Source organism: Aotus nancymaae, unplaced genomic scaffold (genome assembly GCF_030222135.1).
Source record: "Aotus nancymaae isolate 86718 unplaced genomic scaffold, 86718_ANA_hifiasm-v0.15.2.pri h1tg000046l, whole genome shotgun sequence".
NCBI lineage: Eukaryota > Metazoa > Chordata > Mammalia > Primates > Aotidae > Aotus > Aotus nancymaae.
Window position 1 is genome coordinate 3,915,750 of NW_026988460.1, and position 21,499 is coordinate 3,937,248.

The 21,499-nt window shown below is 37.4% G+C and overlaps 1 protein-coding gene across 4 annotated transcripts in view; it reads left to right on the forward strand.

Annotated features, from left to right (window-relative positions):
- The window catches only part of MITF (melanocyte inducing transcription factor), a 226,508-nt gene that overhangs the window by 119,423 nt on the left and 85,586 nt on the right, over positions 1-21,499 (forward strand). For 2 of the 4 annotated variants that reach the window (XM_012474017.3, XM_012474049.3), the window contains exons 1-2: positions 8,290-8,392; positions 20,996-21,242. In XM_012474017.3, the coding sequence (XP_012329440.1) occupies positions 8,337-8,392; positions 20,996-21,242 (303 nt within the window). In that variant the 5' untranslated portion in view covers positions 8,290-8,336. Of the gene's footprint in view, positions 1-8,289; positions 8,393-20,995; positions 21,243-21,499 lie in introns of those variants that run through there. The other 2 variants (XM_012473998.3, XM_012474009.3) reach the window with 1 other exon arrangement.

Consider the following 21,499-nt stretch of genomic DNA (forward strand, 5'->3'; position numbering starts at 1 on the left):
CTATTAATAATCATTATATGCCATTTATATATCTCAAGCCTGTTGAACAGTGCCTGGGACATAGTAGGTACTCAATAAATATTTCTTTAGTGAATGAATGAATTTTAATAATTTTGACTCTTCCTGCTTTTATTCATGATTTTGTTAATGTCCTTTAAAAATGAACCAATATTATTTGACATTAGGAGGACGATATGCTTGAATTAGGGTTTATGTTATCGTCTATATCTGTATTACCAGCCTTACTTGTAATATCTGGCAAGTAATTAATACATAGTAAATGTTAAGGGGAGAATTTAGTAGCTTTTTTAGGCATTTCTTTTTTTAAGAACACATGACAATTTTTTAAGTAAGGATTTAATTTTTCTTTTATACTATTTCATGGTAGTATTCCTTGGAATTATACAGACTATTAATTTAAAATATTGGTTATTTGAATATTTTACTATCAACATTAATATACACTTTGATTATAAGTAAGACTCCCTAGAGTGTCAATTAGATGCAGAAAACTAATGTGTATTGAGTTTATTATGATTGATTAGAGTTTATTATGATTAATCAACAGACAGGAAGGATTTTTGTGCAAATATTATTTTTCTCATTTTAAATCCTGTTTGCTCAGCATAACTGACACAGGATGTCATTAGTACGAGAGTTAAGTTTTGAGATGCTTTAAAAGTTTGGAAAATTTGACTGTTAGCACAAATTTAACATAAGGTGATTTATTTAGCATAATGAGATTTGATTTTTTATAGTTTTACTTATTTAAATACATGACTTCCTATGTGATTCCTAGTTTACATAGAAAAATATAAATTAAAATTATAATTGGTACACTGAATAAGAGCAGAAGGATTCCTAGAGCAGAATTTGGTTTGTAGCTAAGACAACCACTGAAAAGACATAGTTTGTTGTCTACTATTAGAAGTTGCAGATATCACCAATATTTAGTCTTTAGTTATGTATTATGAATATATTAGTCACAAATTTATCTATACCTTTCCTGAATGAACTTACATGTATTTTGAATATTTACTACTTCTTAAGATATCAAAATTCAAAACTACTTTAAGCATTGTCTTCAAATAATAACTTTTATTTGCCCTAGAATTTAAAGTTCTTTGAGGCTCTAAAGGTTGACTTTTCATGACCTAACAATGTTATGAAATAGAGTCCTCATTTCTTGTGTCGCATTCATTGAGTGCTATTTTTCTTGTTCCGTATTAAGTACTTTTCATACTTTATCTCATACTATTTCATACTAGGTTAATATTAAGATTAAATGAGATAAAGTATGAACTATTTTTAATAAAATAGTATTAATATTCCCATTTTATAGATGCAGATCTTGAGACTCATAAGTTGAATGCCTTACCCAGAGTAAAGCTAGGATATGAGGGGTAATGTGTGTGTCTGCATAAATCACCACACTATCCTGTCTCCAGATGGACAAATGGTGCCAAGTTTATATCCATAGGAGTGACATATTTATTAAATAGTAGACCGCTCAGAAGTTTGCTGCCCACAGGTTGGAACCACCTCCCTGGATCCTTGCCACATCTTATGCAAATTGGAGTTTTTGCACATCAGTGACTTCCATACTACCTTCCACAGTGGAATAATTGTCTGCAAAAACAGTGTCTCTCTACCTTTTGCTCACTTCTTGGAATACAAACATTTAATTTATATGAATAGACTACAAAATCTAGATGACAGAGTATCCCTGTTTTCTTTATCTCAATCCCTTCTTTTAGCTTCTCCTTGGACCAGAAAGGACTTAGATGGTCTATGGAACTGCTGATGTCCTAGGATCTCCTAATGAGATGGAATCAAGGGAAGGGTGGGTTCATCTCAGCAGCTGTCAGCTTAGCTAAGGTAGTCCATGGAGGTCATTTCTACAACTGAATTGCATGTTGCTTTAAAATATAATAATATCTTGACTCCTCCTTCGAAGAAGAAACTGATATTGTAAATGAAGATGATGGTGGTGCACTCTCCTGTTTCAATCCACAACACCCTTAAAAGTTAGGCAGAGACATTTATATTCTTATTGCCCTTCAATTTCATAACTTAAAAATAGTTACTAACAGTCAAATAGATGTCCACATTTTTCTTTTTAAATTAGTAAAATGTTAACCCATAAATTGAGAGAAAAACACCATGATTTTCAGATCCTGATGTGGACAGTTTAATTTTATTGTAAAGTCATTTTGTGAATAATTTTGCGCCCCCCCCACTCGCAACGGCCTTATCTTTTCCTATTTATTTACCTTGACAACATAGTAAATTGCATTTTTACTAAATTTCTCATTTTAAAATATTATCAAAGCAGCATAATCTCATCAGTGTGTTCTCTCCAACTTTGTGTTGTCTCACTTACTTTGTTTATATTGTAGATTGTAGTTTTCTTATTGCAAATACTGGCTGCCATTTATAGATAACATAGAAAGGCCTCTAAATAACCTTTAATGCAGGAACAAGTATTTCTTTTGAAATGAACCCTGAGAGAATATCAGAGAGTTTAAGATAAGGGATTAATCTGTTGTATTGATTATTATATTAAATGAAAGAGTCAAACTAATATTTTATATATTTTTCTTCATTAATTAAAAATCACCTTAGACAGAATTTGAGATGCCTCTTTGTAGATTATATTTTTATCCCCAGGACAGATTCTTCGAAACAGTTTTTAAAAACATTTCATTTTTCCTTCTGGATGTTTGTATAAGCATCTTAACAGTTCTTTAATAATGTTGGGCTGCTTCCCAGTCAGGTTTGCATGGGGTCACCTTAGTCTCTTCTTTATTTTCTTCTTTAACCTTGAAGGGTTTCTTTGGGTGCCAGGTACAATGTCTTTGAGAGGATGCTGTAATATCACTGTTACAGGAAGATCTGTTCTTGGTAGGAGAAAAAAATAGAAACAGGATGAAAGAGATAAACGTGAGTGCTCCTGCACAGTTATTTCTGCAAGTAGGTAGTCATTAAAAATTTTCTTCAGTCATGCTGTGATGATTTCAGATTAGAACCGTTGGACCAGTTCCTTGAAAATTTGTACCCCGATACTTTATCCATGAAAGTGAGTTGTACTCAGCCACTAAAAGCTTGCAAATAAAGAGTACATAGTTGTATATTCCATTTATACCTATTGACTTTCTTCATAATTAGTTAAATGCCATTCTCAAATTATACTTCAAAGATCCTTCCTTACCTGATCTTTTTTCGTTTTTGTCAGTCATTCATCCATTCTTCTTTCCTTCTATCCATCCATCTGTCCATCCATCTGGCAAATATTTGAGTACTTACTATATATCAGGCACTGAGTACAAAGTAAGTACAAAGGACCCTGCCCTTAAGAAAACAAGAAAAATAGATAAAAGGATTACAAGTTGGATTAAGGGCTATAAACGCTAGAAGCTTGCTGCAAGAGCACAAAACAAAAGTAAATGTTTCTGCTTTAGGAAGGATGGTATGTGAAGACCTCTCTGAGGGAGAAAGGTAAGACCTGCAACACTTCATCTGCCAGACCAGGAGGGGCCAACTCAGGGAAGGAATCTCAGAGGAGGAAGAAGAGGGCTCTAGCATTCTGTCCTCCCTGCACATTCTTCCCATGGGCATGTGCACATGAGTCTTGGGTTTCTCTGGAGTGAACCCCTGGAAAGCAGAGCCTCTTGCATCTTCATCCTTGTCTTCCCCATGGCACTGAGAACAGTGCCTCTCACACACACACTGGGCAAACCAATATATGTTTGGATTGAAGGGCCTTTCAGTGGCATCTGACTTTTCCCAGAATGTGAGTGTAATGGCATGTGGAGAAGAGATGTATGCGTTATTGTTGAAAGTACTTTGTGAGTTTCATTACTACTTTGATGAAACTCTTTAATTACCCCACAATAAGGCTTTCATTGAACATTCCACATGGATATTTAAAAAAATTAAAATGTATGAGTAACTTCTACCTTCAACAAATAAAAGGAACTTCCATTCTTGAGTATTTTCCTGCCACTCTTAAGAGAACATTAACATAGATAATATTATATATAGCTATATATATTATAATGTTATATTATGTATTAGTGGTTTCTATACTTGACTTCACTTTAGACCCTTATGAGAATCATTGTTAAAAAACAAAGAATTCCAAACCTGCAGAATCTCACTCACTCATCTGTTTGGGGAAAGATCCTTGACCTTAATGCTTTTTAAATCTCCTGAATTTATTTTAAGGAGGTGGGGTAAGGAGAAGGCTCCCCAAGTGTTTCTGATAGGAAGACAGGTTTGGGAACAATTGGCTGGGATCAAAATGAAACATTTCAGGACCAAGTAGATGCTTCCTAAATTGTGTGTAGTTCATGGGCCAATATAGGATCTGGCACATAGTAAGCTCTCAAGCTCTTAACTATTGTGGGGCTGGTGAGTAGAAGCATGAGTTTACTGAAAAGAACAATGACTATCAAAAGAAAGAACACAAGAAAATATGGTGTGCTTGGGGTGGGCAATAAAACATTTACTGCCTAAATAAAATAAAAATTCTGAGCTGTGATAAAACAGTAGCATGACTTTTCTTCGGCTAAGTTTTAGACAGAATAACAAGTGAAATTCCTTATCTCTTCCCTAACCCATTTAAAGTAGTGATTGAATTTTTCCTTCCAAAAAGATTCTGAAACCCAGTTTAGCCTCCAAGGAAAAAGTTGGCTGTCGCTTGGATGGTTGATTATTTTAAATCCCATTTTAGTTAAGACTCAGCTTTTAAAGGGTCAGTAAGAATTCTGATCACTGTAGTTGATTTACTACAATTTAGGGCAAAGATTTACTACAATTCAGTACTTATTATTTCAGAAGCGTTGGAGTACAGGTGATGTTTTTATTCACATTCTGTGCTTAATTTTTTGATATTATTTTTTCCCCCTCAACTCCACTACATATTCTCAGTTCGTGTTTAAACTTGGGTCTCTCTCTCTCTTTCCCTCTGTATGTGTGTGTGTTCATATGCATATACATATATATACAAACTTAGGAAATACATCTGAATAGTACAAATGTACCCAAGACAGTTGCTTACACATTACATTGATTCATTTTAAAGATATTCATCAAGCCATAGACTGTATATTCTACTGGGTTCTAGGGATACAATAGTAAACCAAACAGACTTGGTTCTTGACATCCAGAAGATATGTGTTGGTCAGTTTGGATGATGACTTGAGGGGTAGGGTCAGTTTGGATGATGACTTGAGGGGTAGGGTCAGTTTGGATGATGACTTGAGGGGTAGTACTTTAGTGCTGGGAAATGCATGTAACATTTTATGAATTTTGTATATGGTGTAATGTGTTCATATTTAAGGCAAGCTTTGGTCCATTTTCTGGTGGACATTTCATTGCTGTATCCAAGATTGCCTGCAAGCTGTAATGTAAGCTAGATATTTCTGAAGTACTTGTATAAATTGTAAATGGAAATGTTTCTTGGGGTGATGGATTGTCCAGCATAAAAAAGTCAGGTGATGTTATTGACTGAACCTACCAGGGGAACATTTGGCACCACATTGTGTCCCCTTTGGGAATGACTGGAATTGATATCATTGGTTTTGTGGTCAACATTTGAGAACTCATGGAGGGTGCGGATTTTCCCTGTGTGTGAGCATGTAATAAATCAGAGTTTCAGTTCTAAAATGTACCCGAGTGCCTTGTAGCTTTACTTGGCTCTAAATAGTGTGTAAGGTGAGAGAGAGAATCTGGCTTGAACTTTTATTTATTTTATTCCATTAAAATTTATTTTTAAGAGGTAGTGTCTCACTCTGTTGCCCAGGCTGGTCTTGAACTCCTGGGCTTAAGCAAACCTCCCACCTCAGCCTCCTCTAAGTAGCTAGGACTACAGGCATGTGCCACTGTTCCTGGGTTGATTTTGTAGAAAATAATCCCTTAAAGTTTCTGATATGGTTATTCCCTATTCTTTTTTTTCTTGCTCTTCCATTTGCTTGATTTTTCTTTCTTTCTTTTTTTTTTTACACTCTGTCCCATTTCCCTTGGTTCTCTAGATTGGTCAATATTAACCCAGGACAGGTAGCACTAACTAACCAAGATTGTAACTGTAAGAGCTATTTTAAAAATTGAGCATTTGTAATGCATCAGAGATGATGCTGAACACATTACTTTTTATCTGTTTCAGTTCTAACAATAACCTATGGGTAGTCACTTATCATTTCTCCTTTCTCAGATGAAAGAACTGGGACACAGGAAGTTTAGTAAATTTGTACAAAGTCATATGATTAGTAATTGGTGGGATTTGAACCTGGATAAGCCAACATCAGAATCCATGTTCTTGATTTTCATGCCAAACTGTGCTAGAGGCAGGAGAAGTGAGGGGGGATAGGTTAGTAAGAGAAATAGTGTAGCATCTTAGTCATCTATTTACCCTAGTACCCAGCACAGTACCTGGCATATAGAAAGTGTTCAATGAGTGCCGTTGAGGAATTTTCTCCTCTAATCCTATTTATTGGTCTTTATTTTATGAGCAAGCTGCCCACTTTCCTCCACTTTGCACCTCTCCCCTTCCCATGAGCTATCATGACCTCCTACCAGGACTATTGCAGTAGCTAACTCTGCCAGTCTTCCAGTTGGCTGTCAACATAGCAGCCAGTGAGATCTTTCTAAAAACTCAAATCTGAGCTCATCACTCCCCTGCTTGCCATCTCTTAGTGGTTTCTTGCTCGTCTTGAAACAGAATCAGTGATCTTTCCCTAGCCTACCAGATTCCTTCATGGTCTGGCCCTGGTCACTGTGTAGGTCTCATGGGCACCATGTTTTTCCCTCATTCTATGTCCTTCAGTGATTGTGAGTCTGCCTGCCAACTTCCCACCTCATGGTTTTTACACATGTTGTTACTGCTACTTGGAAAGCTTTTCTACTATACTCCTCCTCACCTCAACTCAGTTCTGAGACCAGAAGTCCCTGCCTAAGGAAAGCCTTTTCTGACACTTAAATTTTAACCTTTTCACATCTCTGCAGCAGTTACGACATTTATCATTATATATTTATGTGATTATTTAATATGTGTTTCCCACTAGACTGTAAACTCCACGAATTTACACAATGCCTGGGACACAGGCGGTGTTTCATAAATATTTATTGAACAAAAGAAAGAATGAATAAAATGAACAGAGAATAAACAGAACCAGAATAGTTTACCTGAGACTCCTGGCTAGATATTTCCTAGTATTAGAGGGAAGTTAAAAAAAAAAAAGATAATTTCATTATATCATGTAATTTAAGTTTGATTATGGCTGAAAGAGGTTGCATTATTTTCCAACAATTTATTTTGGAGATCAACACAGGCACAGAGAGGTGAAGTAATTTGCCCAGAGTATGCGGCTAGTCAGTGTCAGATGTCTTTGTTATGACCTTTGAATTGTGTGTAGGGAGAAACATACATACAATATTTTCATAACTCTGCAGGGCATCTTTGGTGTGCTGAGTCCTGTTGAAGCTGCATAAATATTTGATAATATTGATGTTGTCATGTCTGCATTTTAAAGTGTTTTTTGAGAACATGTATTGCTGTTTTTTCTTCTTGTCTACCAATGTGTTCAGAATTGGATTGGATGACAATCTAAGAATAAACAGTTTATGGCCTAAAGATTTGTGTGTCCTGAAAGATGGTGGCCATAATTAGAAGCAGTTTGTGTTTTACTTCCACCAGAACCGGGCAAGGGCAACCCTCCTAATGTTCTTGGAGTCTGAGGATAAGGAATGCTGTTTTGGATCTCTAGCTTGTCAGCAAGGAGGGCATATGCAGTTATCAAGCTCCAAAAATGCCTGTACACAGATGCAAAACACCTAGAGCTGTGTGATGAGTTGATGCCCGAAATCTCCCAAACTGAGAAGAGACACAAGCAGTTCCACAATCCTCCCTCCTAGATTCTGTGACTCCATTAAGTGTTAAAAATTCACCGGTATGTGAAATTACCTCTCCTTTTAAGTTCTCTAATAATGTGCAGCCTCTGCAAGCCTCAGCCAGCACCCAAGCTGGGTAAGACTAAATAAGCTTCTGGAGGTGCTCGCCTGACTGCTGGGCTGCCTCCCTAGCCATGCCTGGGTCCTGGAGTAGCCCCTTTTGTGGTGTGAGGCAGCATTTTTGTCCTGCAGGTACAGTAGGTACTGGATTAAACAGGTCTGCTATTGCAGACAGACACCAGGCACCGTTCTAGCACAGAGCTGTGTTTGGATTGGAGTTTCCAGGGCCTTATCAGGAGCCACCCCTAGTGACACAGTCAGTGCCAGAACTAACTTTGACTTTCACTCTTCGCCAAGGGCTTGCAGAACACCTTAAAGGAAAAAAGATGGAGGCGCTTAGAGTTCAGATGTTCATGCCATGCTCCTTTGAAAGCTTGTATCTGTAAGTGAAGTTTTATTCTGGAAATAATCCCGGGACCACTTAACAGGAGCAGTTTTTTTTTTTTTCTTTTTTAATGGGGAGGATAGGGGAAAAGAAGGTTTTATTGGGAGTTAAAAATACTGAAGCTGTTACTTCTGACTGTGCCTTTAATCAGCTTCAGCTGTAACCTCTGGTAGGTGGCTATGACAAGGATAACAACTAATTTGGGGGGTGGGGGTGGGGGTGGTAGATAGAAATGCTAGCCCAAAATCTTTGCCCTCTCCTTTAAAATGGAATGCTGGTCTTAAGTTAATAATGACAAAAATACCCCGACTGCTTGAAAAATCTGACTTAGAGCAGAGCTTGATTTATGATTGCAAGATAGACTGCAGCCCAGCTTTGTTATGAATAAAACAGGATTTTCTTCAGGAAAACAGCGTGCTTAATACGTACTAACATTTGTCAAAACTCTCCCATTGTAAACACTTTGAATTTTTGGTTTCTCCCTTTTTTTTTTTCTGAACTGTGCAATGGTAACAGTTGCATTAACGAACATGTCCTTTGCATTCTTGTATACTGATTTTTTTCTCTTGGAGGGGAAAACAGACATCCAAACATCAGAATTATTTGCCTGGCATATAAATGTAGAACAAGTTTAAAAACTGGCAATTTCAAGGAAATATTAAAATGGAGAAATACTAAACAGAGGATAGCTCCCCCCCCACCTCCTTTAACATTTACTTTCACTGTTAGGCGATAAGATTTGAAAACAATACTAAAAGCTGTGTCCCCAAGTGAATAGGCATTCAAGCAAATCAACTTATGCAAAAGCCACCTCTGGAGCTTAATAATTATTTACTGAACGTTCCTGGGTCGTGGGAGAGGTTCTGATTAAGTCAGAAAGGCATTATGTTCAGCAGCTTGTGAAGGTGTGTTTAAAGACAGCAAGAATAATGGAAAAATACTAGATGTAGCAGACCTATATTTAGAATTTGATTCTTAAATATATATATACAATTCCCATAAGTTTAAGTGTGGGCTACAGTTCATCATTTTCAGTAGACACATCTTTAAAAGGTCTTATAAAAGGTAGTTTTTAAAAATGATTTCTAATTTCTTGACCTTTTATTTCTGCTGTAGTTTGTTTTAATAGATACTTTACATTTTTTTCATTCTTTATGTCATTTGAACAGGTTAATTACCTCTACAAAATGTTAGAGCATTTTATGAACAAAGTATAAATAATTATGTATTAAAATGTCAGTATTCTAGAAATGTTGTAAATTTTTGCCTTATAAATGAGATAATAGCTGGGGAGATGATGTCTACTTTTTGTGCTTCACTCTCTACAAGAATCTACAACTTACTAATTTTTTGTAATATTAATAATGGATGGCATGAACAAATGAAACTTAGTATTATGCAACATACAAATGGTAGTAATGTCAAACCTGAATTTACAGCCAAATCCATTCTCAATTCTGAATTTATTTTTTTAGTTAACTAAAATATTTGTCATAAAAGCATACTTCCCTTATGCACTCTCAGAATGAAATTCTTAGCAAGCATGTTTGACAAAACTTGTTCACTGAGTTATTGCCCATTGGCTTTTTTGTGCCTGTTCTTTTAGTAAGGCACACACTGTGAATTAATTGTTTTGTATTTTCCTCTAGGAAAGAAACAGTACATGATAGCAGAAGGCAGCATTCTAGAGTTTTGGCTGCCTAGAAAGTAACTTGTTAGCTTTCACTAGTTTTTAGATATTAAGATGTTCAGGCTGGGTGTGGTGACTCATGCCTGTAATCCCAGCACTTTGGGAGGCCAAGGCAGGTGGATCACGAGGTCAGGAGACGGAGACTGTCCTGGCTAACATGGCAAAACTCCGTCTCTACTAAAAATTCAAAAAATTAGCTGGGTGTGGTGGCATGCACCTGTAGTCCCAGCTACTTGGAAGGCTGAGGCAGGAGAATCACTTGAACCTGGGAGGCAGAGGTCGGCTCACTGCACTCCAGCCTTGGGGACAGAGCAAGACTCCATCTCAAAAACATACAAAAAAAGATGTTCAGAGGATACCATTTCAGGAATTAAAATGCAGTCTAGAAGAATTTATTGCCTCACTTTTACTCATTATTGTTCACATGGTTTGTGGGAACCATGCTAAGTATTGTATTTGTATTAACACATTTAATTCTCACAACTACTCTATGAGGAAGATACTTTTTTCCGCCCCCATTTTGAAGCTGCGAAAACGGGCTTGGACAGGTGAAAAATCATGCCAAGTCATACAGCTAAGAAATGACAAGGCTAGGAATTTGACCCAGGGATCCTGGCTTCAGGGCTTAATGCTATTATGTTGTGGTCTATGGATTTTCACTTAAGATTCTAAATGAATCAATATTTCTTCCTCTGCTTTTTTATCTAGTGGGTTTCTTCTAATCCCCAGATTTCAGAATTACCAAACCGTAACTCATTTGAGCTTTTGAGGGACCAGGATTGGTCCTGATGCCATGAGTTTTGTCTATCAGGTGTATTTCCCTGAGTCCAATTCGCTATAGATTATAAGACAGCTATTGGCTGCGCACGGTGGCTCATGCCTGTAATCCCAGCACTTTGGGAGGCTGAGGCAGGTGGATCACGAGGTCAGGAGTTCAAGACCATCCTGGCCAACATGGTGAAACCCTGTCTCTATTAAAAATACAAAAATTAGCCAGGCATGGGGGCATGTACCTGTAATCCCAGCTACTCAGGAGGCTGAAGTAGGAGAATTGCTTGAACCTGGGAGACAGAGGTTGTAACGAGCTGAGATCGCACCACTACACTCCAGCCTGGGAGACAGAGCAAGTCTTCATCTCAAAAAAAAAAAAAAAAGACAGCTATTTGGGGGATAAATATATTCATTGATTATAAAATCTCTTCTGACTTGGGAACTTTTAACATATGATGGGAAAGTGCCTCTTAGAATTAAGGAACTATAGTAGATCCCCAGAGCCCAGAGTTCTCCATCTCTGGATGATTGAAGCAAATGGTTTGAATAAGGGTGTACCAACTCTAAGGTTCTAGTATTATTTGATTCTATTGGGTAGAGTGTTTGTTAGGAGAGAGACACCAACTTTACCCCCTGAACAAATATTTATTTGGTTCTATGTGCTGGGGAAACAATATGTGAATAAAACACGTAAACATCTCTGCCCTCCTAGAGCATATTGGACCAGGTCATGAAGGACCAGGCACATACCAGTTTCATCCCTAAGTCTGGCCCTCATTCTTATGGTTCAGGATAGCTTCTGAAGCTCCAGCCAGTGCAGCCAGATAACAGAAGACATGGTGGCAGAGGGTTCAGAGAAGGGGATCATTCAAAGGAGATTTTCTGCAGCTGATTCTGATACTCAGCCATGTTTGGAAATGACTACTAAAACATTCAAGATTATCTGTTTGTTTAGTAGGCGAGCTGGGACATGAGCCCATGTATGTCTCTCATTCTTAGGCCAGAACACTTTCCTCCATGTCTGAGAAAATTCCTATTCCATTCCCCATCTGCAGTATTTTTTCAGCCTGGCCAGAGGTCTGGAGAGCCCTTCTTAAACTGAATTCAGTATGTTGGATGGAATCAAATGAAAAGGACTACTCACTCCTGCCAAAGGGGCTATGAAACCACACAAACACATCTATCCAGAAACTGCCCATGGCTCCTTATGGGTATAGCACAACTGCTTTGCCATAAGTGAAAGGAACCATTTATGGGTGGGTCATACGAGGCCCCCCCATTTCATATGATCCACCTCCCCATACCCCCCACCCCATCTCCTTCTCCAGCTGAGGATCCCACAGTCTCCTAAGATGTAAAATTTAAGCTATTTTGAAATGGACTCTTACTTAGAACTCCAGAAAACGGTTTCAGTGGCATTCTTGGGGTTGTCTTAGAAGACTCTTGAAGATCTTTGTTCTTTCCTGTTTTTCTTCACCTAGAGCCATTGTGTAGATGTATAAATTTGATCTTTATGTTATGCTATAGTACAGTTGCCATGGTCAGTTGTATTTGAATTAATAAAAAAGTATCAGGCAAAAAAGAGTCAGTCTGTTTCACCACAAAAAGAAATTCTTAAGAAATGGATATATATTTTTAAATGGCAGTCTGAGTGTCTAACATTTCAGAGTGATTGGCACTTCTGTTATTTACTTAAATCTCATTGGCAAAACTTAGCATGTAGTCAGCCTAGCTCTGGAAAGCTTGGAAATGTTGTGGGTGGGAGTGTGCCTAACCAAAACAAAGAGAAAATAGGAAAATAGATGGGTGCTAGGTTTTTTGATTTGTAGTTCTTAGGCTGAAACTTTGACTTTTTCCCCAGTATTACTGATATTTTTTAAAATGTTACAAAATCAGCTGTAGTATCACAGGTACATCAAACTGACTTAAACAAAAATAGAGTTTGATTGGCCCTTACAAAGTCACTGTCCAGAGTTAGTCCAGGGCTATCAAGGCTTCAGGGATGGTTTGACCCAGGTGCTCAATGCCATACAAGCATTGGCTCCCTCTTTCTTCTTTCTTCTCTTTAGTCCTCTGTTCTTTCTTTACTGTTTCCTTCAGTTTGCCTTTCTTCTCAGATAGATACAGGAAATTCCAGATTTATATCCTACCAGCGTTTCAAACCTTAGTATAAAGAGAATCATTTTAACCTCATAGTTTCAGTTAAAGACATAAGGACGACTCTTACTGGATTGTCTTGGGGCACAAGCATATTTCTCAGTCAGTCTCTGACCAGAAGGATGGATTTCCTGATTGGCCAAGGTCGTACTTCCATGTCTGGAGATAGGGGCAACACCATAACCTCATGAGCTGAAAGTGAAGGAGGCTGGTTCTTCGAGGTTAAATCAGGTACTTTACCAAACAAGTGAGACAGGATGCTGGGCAGCTATAAATGCCATGTCGCCACCATAAATCGTTACTGCTATGTGTAAAGTTGCCTCTTAGACCATGACAGGTGCACCCATTCACTGCTCCTTAGATCACAGTTTATACTTTTGTCTTGATTCCAACACAATGTTGGAAACTTTCCATCTTGGTTGATGTGTCCTAGACATGCAGTAATTGTTAAATGATGGTGGTCTAAGGCTTTTGAATCTTCTCTCATCTGTTATAATGTTGTCTAGAAAAACAGCCAGAGCATGCCCTGTGATTGGGACTATCCTTTGAGTACAAATAGAAGGGCTTTCTACTTTTAAAAAGTTCCTTCCAATTACTTTCACACTCGTGTCTGAATTCTCTCATTAGTTTGTCATTGTGTTGGATTTTTTCAAAATTGCTTTTTCTTTTAAAATACTCTGAGTGGAGCATCTTGCCATGCCATATTAATTACTTTAAGGGATGCATTTTTCAAAACCCTTTAAAACATGGCAGTTAGATGTGAATGGGGTTCCATAGTTGGACAGAGTAAGCAAGAATTCTAGAGTACAGTCTAGTGGAAGGAAGGTTGACATGAAAAACAGAAAACTTGAGTGTGGGGCACTTCAACTTTATCTGCTTTATAACCTTTCAATGGTCTGGCTCTCAGAGGTGATTTCTTTGAAAGGAATTGAGTGTTAGGAGTGTGCCAACCCATAGTGGCATCTATGGAAAATGGAGATCAGTCATGGTCATAAAATGAGGAAATGGCAAAAGTCATATCCTTGGTTTAAAATATCTATTAGTAAGAGCTTGATATTCCTCTTAGTTGGAGTATGTAGAAGTGGGAAAAACTTTGGTAAAAAAAAAAAAACTTTAAAAAAAATCTGCTAATGAAAATTGCCTGGAAGAACATTGTTCATATATTACAGAGGTCTCTAAACATTTTTGATCCTTTTTCCTAGTTAATTTTTTTCAAGAAAACCTCAACACATTTTTATTTGATTTATAAATTATATACATGTGCCACTCTACTAATATATTATACCACATGTACAAAAAAAAAATGATAATATAAAATATATATAAAGAAATGTTTTAATTTTTTCTTCCTGGACCCAAGTTGTCATTTTTGGTATGGATTTTTGGAGAGTATTGATATATTGAGAACCTTATTAAGGTTCTCTTTGATTTTTATCTAATCATTCATTGAGATTAGTCTTTCCTAGTACCTACTAAAGGTCCAGCTTAAACAAAAATGTGGAGAATCCCAAATGAATATGAAACATCTCCCATGTTTAGCAGCAAATTGGAGTCGCAGTGTTAGAAAGAAAAGACCTCCTTTGGGAGGCCGAGGCGGGTGGATCACAAGGTCAAGAAATCGAGACCATCCTGGTCAACATGGTGAAACCCCGTCTCTACTAATACAAAAAAAAATTAGCTGGGCATGGTGGCACGTGCCTGTAATCCCAGCTACTCAGGAGGCTGAGGCAGGAGAATTGCCTGAACCCAGGAGGGGGAGGTTGCGGTGAGCTGAGATCGCGCCATTGCACTCCAGCCTGGATAACAAGAGCGAAACTCAAAAAAAAAAAAAAATGTGATTGGTGGTTCTTAATTTTTAGAATGCTTTTCTCCTTGTGTACCATGAAATGTACAGAGCTCTGGAGATAGGAGCATTGTCCATTTCGGACACTATGATATCCTGCATGTCTAGCAGCACCTGGCCTTTTGAAAGCATTTTCATGGTGTATGCAGGCTGTGTTTTGCAAGCCTTCATATTTTCTCTATGCCAAAGACCTGTAGTATTTATTATCTGAGCAGCTAATGTTACCCTTAAAAAGGTGGAATCTTGGCAGATCTTCTTTCTTTTTCTTGTCAATGAAAACTCAAGTTAGGTGTTGACAGAAGTCCAGAAGATCTGTGTGAAGCCAAACTGTGATATCTGGTACTTTCATATTTACATGGGTTACGCTCCCAGCTATTTTAAGTACGAGGGATGATATAGTTTCTTATTAGTATTTTCTTCCGCCATACACAGCGAAAAAGTTATCCTGAATCACTTTGGAAGGAATGGAAAGTTTGAGATAACAGAAGTGCCAGTCACTCTGAAATGTTAGACACCTAGACTACCATTTAAAAAAAATAGCCATTTATTAACTCTGATTTTTGCAGTAGGTAGCACTTTCAATAGATTCTTAAGAATTTCTTTTTGCGGGTGGAATAGACTGGTTGGGGGTAGTTCCTGTAGATTCAACCTATCAGTTCCTTTCATTTATGATAAAGCAGTTGTGCTGTACCCATAAAGGGCTATTGGAAGTGTCTGGATAGATGTTTTTGTTCTGTCTTATAGCCAGTTTGGCAGGAGTAAGTAGTCCTTCCCCTTCTATCCCATCCAACATGTTGAATTGAGCATCAGAGGGACTCTTCAGACCTCTGGGAAGGCCGATTGGAGGTGAGAAATGAAATGTGAATTTTCTCAGACATGGAAGAAAGTATTCTGGTCTACGAATTAGAGATATGGGTTCATGTCCCAGCTCTACTATGCAAATTGGTGATCCTGGGTATTTTACTATTAGTTTCCAAACATCAGAATCAGCCAAGTGTCAGAATCAGCTGCAGAATTTTTGTAGACATATTGATTCCTGGGCCTTACCTAAATAAATCAGAATATCCAGGAATGAGCCTGGGCATTTCTATTTGAGGCAAAGTTCTCAGCTAATTTTGTTTTTTCAGCTAGCCTTTTGCATTTTGAAACCCCTGTAGCTTAACCCATCCATGACGTAGCTTTCTCCTTTGCACAGGAGGTTAATACTGTTGAAACTTCCTGTGTCTCTGCTGTGTATAAATATCAACCACTGTGCTTCTTCCTGGACATAAATAAATTGTACATCAGTGCAAGTGAATACTAGGCTTTGATCTCTGTCAACCAAATGACTATAATGAAGATTATTTTTTATTGAAAAAATGCTACAATTCTTACTTTATGGCTCTTAAGATATTTGCAGAATAAATGATCTTCTCTCTCCATCCCTGCAAAAGTTTCTTGAGTTCTCTCATTTAAATAGATATTGCCTAAACTTTACAAGACATATCTTCTGTGGTCCAAACTTGCATATGGGCATATGAAAAGTAGATTCCTTGTATCCAAAAGAAGAAGCATGTTCATGGTTTAATATTATTATTTTTACTACTAATTTTTGAACTGCATTCCAGTTTATTGGACCGTGTTTCAGTCATTGTGCTACGCTTTTTATATCTATTAAAAATTTTAATCCTCACCACAGTGCTGGGAGGCAGATGTATTGCAAAGTGCAGAGTAGATTAACTGGGCCACAGTCACATGTTACTGCACAGAGCTGGACCCTTACCTGAGGAGGTGAAGAAAGGAAATGCAAAGAAAAGTGTAACAGTTCCTTCATCATCTCCAGGTTTCTACTGATGACTAGAGTACTACCTTAGAGGACTGTGATATTGAGACCAAAGACCAGTACCTATGAGATAGTAAGAGTATTGGCGTCACTGTCAAAGATGAGGGTTGGGCAGACGATATTTGGATGCTGGGGCATTGAATTTAATGGAATTTCTGATATTGTTAAGTGGCTGATGACGATAGTAGAATAAACTATTGGAATTTAGTTTATGCCAGATAGTTCAGAGCCCATGTCCAATACACCTATGCCATCATAGAGAAGAGGGAGGCTTTGAAGGTTCCAGCCACTGTGCTGAGCACTTTAATTTAGTGAACATTAACTGACCCAATCCCTGCAGCACATTAAAGTCCTGGGTTTTGGAAAAGCCCAGAGAGGTCAAGTGGCTTATTAAAGGTCATGCTGCTCAGCAGTGACTGAGCTAGCACTTGAGTCCAATCAGTGGCCCTCCTCCTCGAGCTATTGTTGACTAATTCCCAGTTCTCAGGGTAGTTTCATGCCTGGCTTCAGTGATGCCAGTACATGCCAGTAAAGGCATTTGTCTCTCTGCCCATTGGCTTTCAAAGGGTGCTTTCTGATGGTGAGATGCACACCTTCCCACGTGGAACTGGATCAGAGTTCTGTAATCTAAGTAATTGACTTAATTTTAAGGCATCTCAGAAGAATTATGTGACTGTGGCATTAAACCCTATGAGATTAGAAACCAGGTATTCTCAGCACCTGGCAATAACCATTTGTTGAATAAATGACCTTTACATAATCTGATTAAAAGGAATCAGACTCATGGAATTAGGATTATCTAGCGAAAATTCAGCTTCCTGGCCTGGGATGAGTTCAGTTAGCTTTTAAAATTAAATACATTTGGACATCTCTCCTTGTGTATCATTAGTAGGTTTAGCATTACGTCCTCATTTTAAAAAATAAGTGTTGTTGCCACTCTTAAGGTTCTCACATAAACCTCAATTTGGTGCTTAAGACATTATGCTCATTTGTCCTGCCAACATGACATGCAGATATCATCATTTTTGTCTAGAAGGTGATAATTGCAGATTTAGTTACTTCTAAGAGAAAGAGATGTTTAGAAGATTGAGAGCAAAGCTGACAATCTGGGAGTCATCTTTAAAACGTGGAAATATCCCGCAGGGAGTGTGTGCCATGAGGCGACTCTAATGCTTCCTTTGCACTTCTGGGCTTTTTGGGGGAAGATTTATTAAAACACTGTCAATTAGCTGAGCTGTGCTATTTTATAGAAATATAAAATATATATTTGCTATATTTTTAGTGGGGTTTCTTTTTATTTATACTGGTCTACTTCATACATACTTATTTTTTTTAGAAAGGGTATTTCAGAAAATGCTTTCAGTGATGTTGTTGTCGACTTTCACGTATGAAGCCTTAGTGCGGTTGATAACTAGAAATTTTAATTTAAGATGTCTGAAGAATGCTTTACTGTTAATTGAAAGGATTTTTTCCCCAGTATCACAGCCAATGACTCGTCTTGAGCAGCTAATTAGTGCGATTATTCCACAGCTGCATTTGCTACAGCACAAAGGTTTGCTCCTGTTTTTATCAAAAGGATCAGTCTCTCTGGGAATGTTTTAACTTGACAGGCTTTGAATAGTAAGGCCGCTTATTTATTTATTTATTTATTTATTTTTAGATAACTGTCCCCCCTTAACCCCCACCATGCCCCTCATCACAGCTCTCCTTCTTTTCTTGGCTTAGGAAGGTACACTAGAGCTTTGAACACATACTCTAAAGTGGGAAAATATATTTTCTTTTTATGCTCTTTTTGTGAGCTGTATCAAGTGAATAGATATTTTGAGTAGAGTAACAGCCAGGTGCCCTTAATATATGGATGAGTACATGATATTAAATAATAAGCAAGGTGTTAACATTGTTCGATTTGTGGGTGTGTGTGTAGAAAATGTAGGAAAACACAAAGGAAAGAGAAATTGTGTTTTCTGAATGCTGAGCACTTCCAAGAGTGCCAATGTGCTGGATACAGCCACCACTTTCCCATCGTATTGTCAAAATGTTGTCTATGTTGGATTCTGTCTCCTTTCTTCTAGCCAAATGGTGATTTTGATCACTCAAGTCTTTTCTTCATGTTCTTAAATTAGTATCTAGAGGCATATATTCTACCATTGAAAAAATACTATGACTTTAGGGGAGAAAAATGATAGAAAAGTAAAATTACCTATAATTCTGTTCTCACTCTGGCAACTGTAGCATACTTGTATACATGCATTTTAAATTGGAATGTAAATATACTTTTGAATCCTACTTTTAAATTTACTCTTGTAGCATACATTTCCCACTTTGCTCTGTAGTTGTGCAATTTAAAGAAAAAATAGGTGGTATTTTATTGAATTCATGTATGATAATATACTTAACCATTCTCATAATCTGGGGCAAATTTTTGATGATTCAAATATTTTCCAGTTTGTAAAGAGCTTTATAATATCAGTTGTTGCAAATTTAAGTTATTAGGAAAATTGTCCATCACAACATTTCTGAATCAAATTGTATGAACAATTTTTTAGCTTTTTGGTAATGTTGTTGTTTTAATAAATACAAGCAATGGTGTAGAGTAACATTATTCTTGCACTTTTTCTTGTCATGGGCAGTTTGTTTAAAAACAAACAAGTAAACTAACAACCTTTGATCTTATCTTAAATACTATTTTGTACCTGGCTTTTCTAAGTTCATTATATTGTGTAGTTTTATTCACGTCAGTAAATATATTTTTACACTGTTTTGAATGGCTGCATCATGTTACATTATGATTCTCTGACAATTTACTGAACTGATTTCCTGTTGTGAAAATAAGTGAACTGTTAAATTGTTATTGTGTAGTTTTTCTGGGATAGTGTGAGAGTAGAACCAACACTTCTTCATCCCCTAGCATTTTGTTACCTTCGGAGTTTGAAGTTTTTGTCTTTAAGTAGTTCATGAAGATGGTCAATGATATTAAGGCTTTATTTTACCTTGTATTAGAAGATAAAAGATAATACTGGAGTTTACACTCAAGGAAGGATGTTCAAAGTATAAATACTTACCTTGAAGCATGACTTTCTCAAGAGTGAATATTTTCTCAAATGTTCTTTTTCTTCTGTTCCAGGTGCTAAGGCTTTGAACTGTTGACTTAAACAGAGATATTAAAAAAAAAACACACACACACACACATAAAGAGAAATAAACAATGAAACATTTTCTAGGTATAATAATAGTGAAAGCAAACATTTGTGGAGGCAGTACTATATGGTACTCACTGTGCTAGGGGATTTATGTGCCTTGTTTTATTTGATCCCCCCAAATCCCTAGGAAGTAGGGCTTTAAAATATACATGATGCAATAGAAATTTTAAAAGAACACCTCTCACCTTTATAAATGGTAAGTGGGTAGAAAACTATTGTTATCCTTCTTTTCCAGATATGGTAACCAAGGCAGAGAGAGGTTTAATAACTTGATATCATAGAGCTGGAAAACCATATTTAGGAAAATTAGGAAGTCTTTTCTTTTTAATTTGTGAGTAGAACTTCAACATTTTAAATAATTTTGAGTAGAGTGAATACCAAAACCATTAGAAGTAGTCCTCACGGGGAATGCACAGAGAACACATAGTAACATAGTAGAGGGCATGCCAAGGTGAATCAGAAGAAAAGACGGCACAAAGAAAACCAGGCAGAGAAGTAGCTTGTCAGACCAGCTTGTCTTCTGCCCCCTTGCCCAAAGACCGAGGTCGAGTTCAGTGTTAACATTCTGGCCCAAATGCTTCCTTCATTAATTATTTTTACTTCTCATATCTTAGAAAAGTTTCCTCTTGGCAAAGCTCACCTTTGCTTTAATCAATTCCTTGTTAGTAAACATTTTAGGCATCTTCAAAGAACTTAGATAACATGTAGGAGTAGTTATTTGGTTAGATTCAGTTGTACAAAAAAGCAAATCAAGCAATTTATTTTTAAATGTGGAAATTTGGGTGCCATTAAGATGCTTTGCTTCTTGGCAGTGCATATGGCGGCGCTATATTTGGTGGTGATGAGTAGTGTGCAGCATAAAATGTCAAAAAAAAAAAAAATTAAGCCGCTTGATAAAAATGCCTAGATGTAATCAAGCTGACTTATTTTAATTCAACTACTAATGACTTAAATCCTGTCACCTCTTGATTTTCAATTATGTGGAGTACCATTCTGTGACTTGATTATATTTGCACAGACTCATTTTATAGTTTGGTGCAATTTAGGATACCCCAAAGTGCAAATGGAGGGTCTCATTAGGAAACTAAATGTATGCCTTTTGGTTTTCCCACAACAGTTCCGCGGAGCATCCTGGGGCCTCCAAGCCTCCGATAAGCTCCTCCAGTATGACATCACGCATCTTGCTACGCCAGCAACTCATGCGTGAGCAGATGCAGGAGCAGGAGCGCAGGGAGCAGCAGCAGAAGCTGCAGGCGGCCCAGTTCATGCAACAGAGAGTGCCCGTGAGTCAGACACCAGCCATAAACGTCAGTGTGCCCACCACCCTTCCCTCTGCCACCCAGGTGCCGATGGAAGTCCTTAAGGTATGTGAGTGTCGCTCTGGTTGGTTAGACCAAACTCTCTTCTATTTTCCATTTGCTAGGTGTTTTGTATATCTGAATGTGTATTTTGTTAGACTGGCCCATCAGAATTATATTTGAAAGCTCCAACTCCCTTAATTTTTACATGGCTTTACATTTTAAAAGAAGGATGCAAACACATTGTAACTGTAGTAGTAACCCTCAATAAATGGTGGAAAAGAGTCAATGTTCCATGAGGAATTGCAAGTAGGAATACATGT